General features: G+C 39.6%; 1 protein-coding gene across 1 annotated transcript in view; it reads left to right on the forward strand.

Annotated features, from left to right (window-relative positions):
- TMEM241 (transmembrane protein 241) overlaps positions 1-8,353 on the forward strand; it is a gene marked incomplete at its 5' end in the record, with an annotated part of 57,257 nt that extends 48,904 nt beyond the window's left edge. Inside the window, 2 exons of the mRNA XM_017738228.1 lie at positions 4,777-4,841; positions 8,249-8,353. Coding sequence (XP_017593717.1) covers positions 4,777-4,841; positions 8,249-8,309 — 126 coding nt within the window. The remainder of the gene's footprint in view (positions 1-4,776; positions 4,842-8,248) is intronic.
- Positions 8,354-8,359: the final 6 nt, after the last annotated feature.

The raw sequence follows: 8,359 nt of genomic DNA on the forward strand, positions 1-8,359 counted from the left end.
CTATGGTGGTGATGGACTATGATATATCAGAGTACCCATTGTAATTTCATGAAAGCACGGGGGGTGGAGCGTTCAAACCGTACTTGTGAGCAAAAGCACCTGTGCTGAAATAAGCAAATGCTGAAGCAGCTGTAATTTGATGAGAAGTTTGAACAGGGAGAGATGGAAGTGATGAGGACTCTTGCTTCAAATCGGAAGGAAAAAGACCTCTGTTCCTAGAGATGCTCCCAGAGAGATTCCTAGAGATGAAGATGATGAGGACCCTTGTTGCTCCCAGGGAAGGGGGAGGGTCTCTATTCCTAGAGATGAAGATGCTCCCAGAGATGGGTGAAGAGAACCTTTGTTTCTGAACAGCTCAAGCTTAAAATGGTGCCCCAGTAGCTCAAGATTGGACCCTCAAAAGCAGTTGTGGGGAAAGCTGCAAGTCAGGGGAAGGGACTCTCATATGCAAGCAGAGAACCAACCCGGGCTGTCTTGTTGTGATACTGAAGCCATGAGAGAACTTCTTGTGGAGATGTCTCCATAGCATGAGCAAGAGAGACTCCTCTCCCTAAGTGAACTGAAAAGAGGTTATTATAGAAGTGGTAAACTGACTGAAAATCTCAAGGGTTGTCTTTTTACATTGTCAGTGGGAGAAGCGAGAAAGGTGGGGGGAGGAGAAGAGTTCTGAAGGTGTGGGGTTTTTTTCCCCCTTTTGTTTCCTTTCTTTTAGGTCTGTTAATAAACTTCTTTATATTCTTTCAAGTTTTGTGCCTGCTTTGCTTTCTCCTAATTCTTATCTCACAGAAGGTAAATAAGTAAGTAATGAGTATTTTGGACCAAACCACTACAGAGCCTGTCTCTGGTTCCCAGAATAATGGGGACAACTGAAGTTTTCGTCCTTTTATGTGGAGACGTGAATTTGGGAATCTCCTGTAACCAGTAAGTTTGAAACCTCTAACTGGCTGAGTTGCTCCGTTTTTTTCTCCTGGTTCTTGTCCAGCCCTTGTACTAGAGTATTTATGTGAAGAATACCAGAGTACTTACGTGTTTTGTTATCTGACTACTCAGGCCCAATCTCTTATACGGAGGAGATCAGCCCGCTCTCCTCAGACCTCATCCCAGTACATGGATACTTTTATTTCCTTCAATGCTGATGCACATTGTAAATAACTAGAACTGGTTTTGGTTGAGGTAAGAAGCACAATTTGAAATGCCAAGATTTTTGATAATTTTTAAAATTACTTGTGAATAACTCAGTGATTGGAACTACAGAAACAGCAAATAGGTGCTAATAAAGTGTTCCTTTAAAATGGGTCTTGTTTTCACAGTACAATGGAATGACACATTAAACTTAGAGTGATTTATTTCAAGTAACAGTCTTGAAGGGGAGGTTGTTTTGTTTTGTTTTGTTTTGTTTTTTCATTCAAGGAAGAATTTGAAATGATTTCTCAGGAAATATTTCAACTCACACAGAAATATTTTGTTAAGTTATGCTACACTTGAATTTTTTCCTAATCACGAAAAGCCATGTCAGAATTTTGTAAGAAAATTTCAGGGTTTGAATGTTTTTAAAGTAGCTTTCATAATACTGATTGGTCACAGTTCCTTTAAAAGTAGGCAGAGTCCATTGAGCTATTGCTGTTTCTAAAATAGTTGGCGTTCAACCATCCAGCCTGTATCATTTGATAGAATTAGTGACTGTCTGTCGAAATCTTGGGGAGCTTTGTTCAAAATGGGTGTATTATAGCTAATTAAAATTTTTTTTCCCACCTCTTAGTTTTAAAGATTCAGCATCAAAATATATTTGGAAATCATTAACTTTAGCTTGCCCTTTAACTTGCTTTCTTTTGTCTTGAAAGCTCATTCCCTTTACTAAAGCATCTGAATGCCTAGGAGGACAACTGTGACCTTTAAAGTGAAGAAAGGGAGATTACTGCACTTAGCTTGTTTTGATTTTATTTTGTTGGTTTGGTTTTTTTTAAAGGCCATTCAGAACATCAGTGTAGGTGGGGGTTTTTTTCAAACTAAATGTGCACTTTAAACACTTCAGATAATACTGAAATGTACTTAAATAAAATTACCTTCTCTACTATGTCCCTAGAATTTCGATTCTTCCCCTGGAACACATTACATAGTTAGCTTCTCTGAAAACTTGTTTTTCATTTTTAAACATATTCTTCTTTTAGACAAACAATCAAAGGTAGACATTTTAGCAACGTGTTTTCCTTTTAGTTTGTTTGTGATTTGTTTTTTCTTTCCTTACACACACTTACTTCATGCGCTCTTCCAACCCACATTTTGTTTGTCTTTGGCACTGAGAGACTCTTACATAATTTCTCAAAAATACAACAGTGTTCAGCTATAATAGTCCAAAAGGCTACAGCCTGCATTTTTGCAGAGGTTTGGGATGATCTCAAACAGAATGGTGTATTGTTTCTGATAGGGCCTGGTTTTGGACGGTTCTTAAATGTCTGTTTCTCTGCTCTTGGCCTCTTATCAAGTTTCTAATAAACAGGAATCTCTACGAGGGAGTGGGTGACACAACTTTAACTTGTGCCACTTCTCAGATACAGCACTTCAGTTTCTTTGAGGAGAAGAGCTTAAAAAAAGAATGCTCTGTGCATACCACAGCTGCCATCCTTCATTAGTTTCTGTTTACATGGTCGGTAATTGGTATTGTATATTTTTATGTAATAAGTTAACATTAACCTAAAATAAGTTCAGTACAATAAATTCCACAAGCATTCACACCAGTGTAAATGAGAAATGGTTCCCTGTAGGTCAGTGCATCTGCTGCACAGTTTGTAAGGGGAGAACCCAGCCCACTAGAGCAAGATGCAAACGTATTTTAGAGCACTGCTTTTGAACTAGTGGGTATTCAGCCTCGCAGCTGGTTTTTAGGTAAAGTGCATGAAAGATTCGTCTCCTGAATGGTTAACTTCCACTGTTTGGAGTAGGTGTCAGCTCTCTCTGGCTGCAAATGACTATGAGACATGCCACTGAACATGCACAGTTGCAAAATGATCTTGAATTTTGAAGCATAACTCTCTGTTTGTGATTTTTCCTTGTCCTCTGTCAGTCTCTTTTGGGTATATATGTTTAATTGTATGTTTGTGTACATGTACAGATCCAAGACTATAGGAGTAGAGGTAGGATATGTATCTTTGATTTTCCCTAGGAGTGGGAGCTCACTTTTTCTGTTGGCTTAGAACTATACAGCATTGCTTCTGTGGTACACTGCTGTGGCTGTGTGAAAACACTGAAGTTAGATGAAGTTTGTATCAGTGTGTCTGGTTGTATTGGTAGCAGAAATTTGGTTGCAGGAATGGCATGGGTCTGGAGTGGTTCTGCAGTAGTGTGTTATCCTGCCTGGATCAAGTCCTTCTCCTGCCTCATTTCCTCAGTCAGGTGCCTGGACTATAGGCACATGGAGAACAGTCAGGGTGTGAGTTACGGTAATGTCTAGGAAGAAAAAAGCCACCTGCATGCCTGAATCTCCCTGAAGTAGAAAACATCCCTAAAGAGGCCAGAGGAGGTAGTCCTTGTGTAGTCCCCACTGAACACCTTTGCTCCTGTGCCATTGCATGGTCTCACTGCTCCATTTAGATCGTTGTCCCCTCTCCACCTAACTCAGAGTGTGGCTGGAGAGAGGACACACAACCCTCTCTTCTTCACCTGCCACTGCTGCTTGTGGTCCTGCGCTGATTATACTCCAGGCAGATTCAAAGCCTGCCTTTTAACATGCGGCCTTAAAAAATGTAGCAGGTATTGACTCTTAGTCCAAGCTCTGGTGCACAGAATCTGCACTGAAATGGCATTTGCTTCCCTACTGCACATGTAGTAATGCTTTAACAAGTAATAGATTGCAGAATGAAGTTTCTGCTGTCTCCCCTGGGAGTCAACTGGGCAAACAATGATTAGGAAATCTTAGCTGATAATTGTTTAAATGTTTTGTTTCTTAATTTCATCTTTTTCCTTGGGCAATTTTGTATTAACTTAAATAGTTCCTTTCATTCCTCAGTGCTTGTGTTTCCCAAGTATTTGTAAACCACTACCAAGTCTTCCTTTCCCACAGGCATTGCTTATCCTAACTGTTGACTGAAAATCAATCCCCCCATCTAATGACTCTGTCACTGTTCTTTGAACTCTTTCCACTTTACATTATCCATCTGGCAACAAAACATCCAAAACTGCACGCAGACTGCAGATGTGGTAGCTCCATAGCTGCTGAGGCAGGGATCTGTTACAAACCATTGTATGTCAGGATCTAGCTGCTTCTGGAATCAGTACTTGGAAAGTATAAAGTCATTTGTCTCTACCTTCTCTACCCAGGACACCTGGGGGTACCAAGAGATTTGTAATATAAACCTACTGAAGTTGTGATATTTTTCTTTACCCTATACCCTGCTAATTTTTGTTTTGTTTTTCTACACCTATAAACACATTTCAAGCTCTTGTTCTCCTCAGAAATACAAGGCTTTCCAAACCTGGGGTCCGACTGCTCTCCCCAGTCTGCTGTGGGCAAGTAAAAGCGAGCAGGCTTCTAGGCCAAGCCGGCTAGGATATGTGCTAAGGGATCCCCTGCTCTGCTTCCCTGCCCTGCCTCTGCTGTGTCTTTGGTTCTGTCAGAGTCAAAATCGAGCTGTGATGTGTGACTATCATACTATCTTCTCCAACTGAAAAAAAAAATTATGACTGCATCCATGGGAGTTAAATTTCAGCAAAAGTATTTAAGTTTTCATTTGTGATATCACAAATTCACAAAGTGTTTCTTCCTTCTTTTCAATTTAACAGGTTATCACTGCTGGTTTATCACCGTTCTTCTTTGTCATGACTGCCAATGTACTAACAATTTCTTGGTAAGTGCCTACATGAGCTTTTTCCTTAACAGTAAAGATGAATTTTCACACAGTGCTTCATGTGGAAATACTTTTAAATGTCAAGTTCTATTGCTGTCAGTATTATTTTGCATGTAAGGAGAACCAGGTGTGCAGTGATGGATGCAGTACAGTAATAGAAGAGTGTTTCTTCTGCCTCTGTGGGAGAACATGGACATTTTGGACATAAAGCCTCACCACAATTCACTCAGCACATTTTACAGTGAGGAAAATGGATCCAATAGGCAACTAAATGACCCATTCAAAGTCATGCTGCAATTTAGTGACAGAACTGGAAGTAAAACACAGGAGTCAAGGTTTGCTGACAGCATCTTTTTAACCAAAAGGGTGCATTCAAATTTCCCTAACATACTGTGCACTGTGAATGCATAAAATTAAAACAGTAGAAAAATAATGATAATAAGCTTTTTCCAAAGCTGTATCTGGATTTTGTGATGTGTGGCCACACATTACAAATCACCTAATATGAATTTTTTAGGTAGTAATATAAAGGATGGGAGTGCAAACTCCTTTGGTGAAAGGAAGTGATTTTGATCTATGTTTATATAGCACCCAGTGAAAAGGAATCACAGAGCATGGCTGATGCTCCTAAATGCTTCTACCATGCGAATAACATCTCAATATGGGGTGAGGCATGTGTCTCTGAGGACAGATTTGTTAATGGAAATAAAAATCTACTTACTTTTGAAAAGCTTTAGGCTTCTTTTTCTCCACTTGATTCGTTATTCTTTCAGTTTGATTGCCATCCTAAATATTCATCTCTCCACTGAATGGAATTAGCATATCCTTTCTTCAGGTGTGATAAGAGTCTTAGAGAAAGGAGAATCTCCAGTTCAGACTGGCCCCGATTTACTTATGTGTGAATATGCATCCCTATCTGTATTTTAGGCACATGTCATCTCAAATGCTAAAGTAAGCTGTGTAATTTTTTTAGCTCTAGGAATACATGCAGCCTGTGCATGTCAGAGACTTAACCAATATCAATGCACCCCCAACACTCCTAGTCTACGCCATTAACTTGCTGCTCTTCACCATGTTTCACATGTGTTTGTGCAGGTCTGTCATGTGTGTGCTAGAGTTAGGCTTTGATTATATCTCTCTACTCACTGACACATGCACTAAAAATTAATGTGTACCTTTGTTAATGTGAGCACACAGACCCATATAGTTGCACACATGCTGCCTGCCCTATATGGACTGAAACTTCTATAAATGATGAACACACCTGTATGTTTAAAAAAAATTTGCTTTAGCCCATGGGCCACTGCTAGACTTTGTCATAATTCAAAAAGAAAACAATTTCTTTAATTTATTTTTTTAAATTTTAATTCTGTTAGTGCTTGTGCATTGGCAGTGCCTTGGCTTATCAGCAAAGCTCTGGAAATAGTTTGTTGGATGATAGCAGCTGCAAAGCACTCATGAGAACATTAATCACTGAGGATTTTAGTGTTGCTCCAGTGTGGTCATGGACAATATCATATGTTAATTTTTGAACGATGTGCAAATGCAGTTAGCTGTCACCCCACTATAAACAGAAGTTGGAGGATTTGCCAGATGGTAAATTGAAGGTAAAATCAAGGGTTGGCATTTAGCCATGGTTTTTGCTCTGCTTCATCTTGAAGATGTAACAATGGTTTCCTTTTGCCTAGTAATTTGGACTGCATGGTCATGTGTATACCCAAGATTTCAAATCCTTCAGAAAGGAATTCTTCTTCTCTGATGTAAGACATATGGTATTAAAGAGCAGTTTAGGTGCAGGCATCTTTTTCCAGAACAAGGCTGGGCAGTTTACTGTCTTTTGTACATAATTGCCAGTCTAATTTTTAGAATGGTATGTCAGAAATAGGTTTATTTTTTAAAGTCTCTGTTAAAAAATTGAAAAATAACACATCTGTAGAAACAGGAAAACAATTTCTAAGGCTCTTTAGAGTTTAGGTCTTCTGTATGTAGTGTTTTGTTTTTGTTTTTTTTTTCTTTAGGATAAAGAATGTATTATCCAACCTTAGCTTCCAAAGGAATTAATGCATAGGGTGTGTTTATAACTGGAGCTGTAATAAGACATGGGGGTTTACCCTCTCCAGAAAAAAAGCACTCAGAAGTTGTTACCGATTGCAGGTGACCAGACTCAGTGGTTTAAATCTTTTTGAAAAGCTTGCAGCCTTTTGCTCCTTGTTGGTAATTCCACACCAAAGCTATTCTGTCTCGCCAGTGGACTATCCCAGACTGTCTGTAGCACCTACTTTCCAGGGCTGTTTACTGCGTAATTACAAGATGTTGTGCTGTTGTTATACAATTTTTTTCCTCTCTGGAACAAGGGTGATTATGTGGTTTTTAAAACAGCTCACCAAAGCTAAGACTTAAGTGAATGTAATGCTATTAGACCAAGGAGCCTTTGGCTTTACATGGTTTTTTTTTCAAGGAAAAAAAAGAGAGTACTCTTAGACATGAACTTAACAGAAGTTTGTTTTGTTTATAAAGTTCAGTAAGGAGCTTTTCTGTTTCATAAGCTAATTAAGCCATGGGGCTAAGATGAAAGGTCAGTACACTTAGCTTTGCATTGTTATAGAAGGGGAGAAAAGTCGGCATCTTACCATACTCCTGTCAGCTGTGAGAGATAACAGAGGAGACCCAGGGATTATTAACTGTTGCATGCATTGAGTGGGTTGATGGCATATTTCAGTGAAGGTTTTTGTAAAACCATTCATCCTGACTCAGAGTCCTGCTCCTAGGCTGAGTCTTGGGGAGCAGCCTTAGTGCCACTGCTGTGCCATGAGCAGCACAGGAAGGAAGTGCTTGGGCCCATGTGCCTTTTTGGCTGGGGCAGCTCCTTTCACCAGGCTCTTCACCAAGAGAGGCAAAGACAGGAATTTCCACTGGCCTCACTATGCCAGTGGGATCACCCCAGTGCAAAAGGGTTTTCCCAGATTTCCCTTGTCCCCAAAACCTAGGCTTTACATCTCCTCCTGGTGTTGTCAAGTGGCAAGTTTTCAGGACAGAACACAAACAGAAGTTGCAAGAGGGAATCATAAAGCTAATGAGGTTCAGACTCTCTTGCCTTCCTTTCCTATTCTTACTAGTGTAAGGGTGAGCAGCTATTCTTGTAACTAGGGGCAACCTTCTCTATTTAGATTTTTTTCTGTGCATTCTCACTGAATACCACCAGCCCTAAAACACAGGAAAGGTAGTTTCTGATGAGATCATTTAAATAAGATATTTTGGGTTTCAGCATTTCTTCATTAAAGACAAATGAAAAAAATCACCTGGGTTACTGTTTCTAGGTTGAAATGTGTTTAGATAAAATAATATCTTTTTTGTATCAAGTAGAAGGATCTGCCTGATGCTAAATTTGTGATATACTTTGTTTACAGCCTTGTGATTGGTGGAGTTGGAGAAGCATTGCTTGTTTACACTGAAAGGACAGGCACATAAAGAGGAACCAGACCTCAGCAGCTGGAAAAGAGCTGACTTGCAGCCTAGAG

Source organism: Corvus brachyrhynchos, unplaced genomic scaffold, assembly GCF_000691975.1.
Source record: "Corvus brachyrhynchos isolate BGI_N302 unplaced genomic scaffold, ASM69197v1 scaffold106, whole genome shotgun sequence".
Lineage (NCBI taxonomy): Eukaryota > Metazoa > Chordata > Aves > Passeriformes > Corvidae > Corvus > Corvus brachyrhynchos.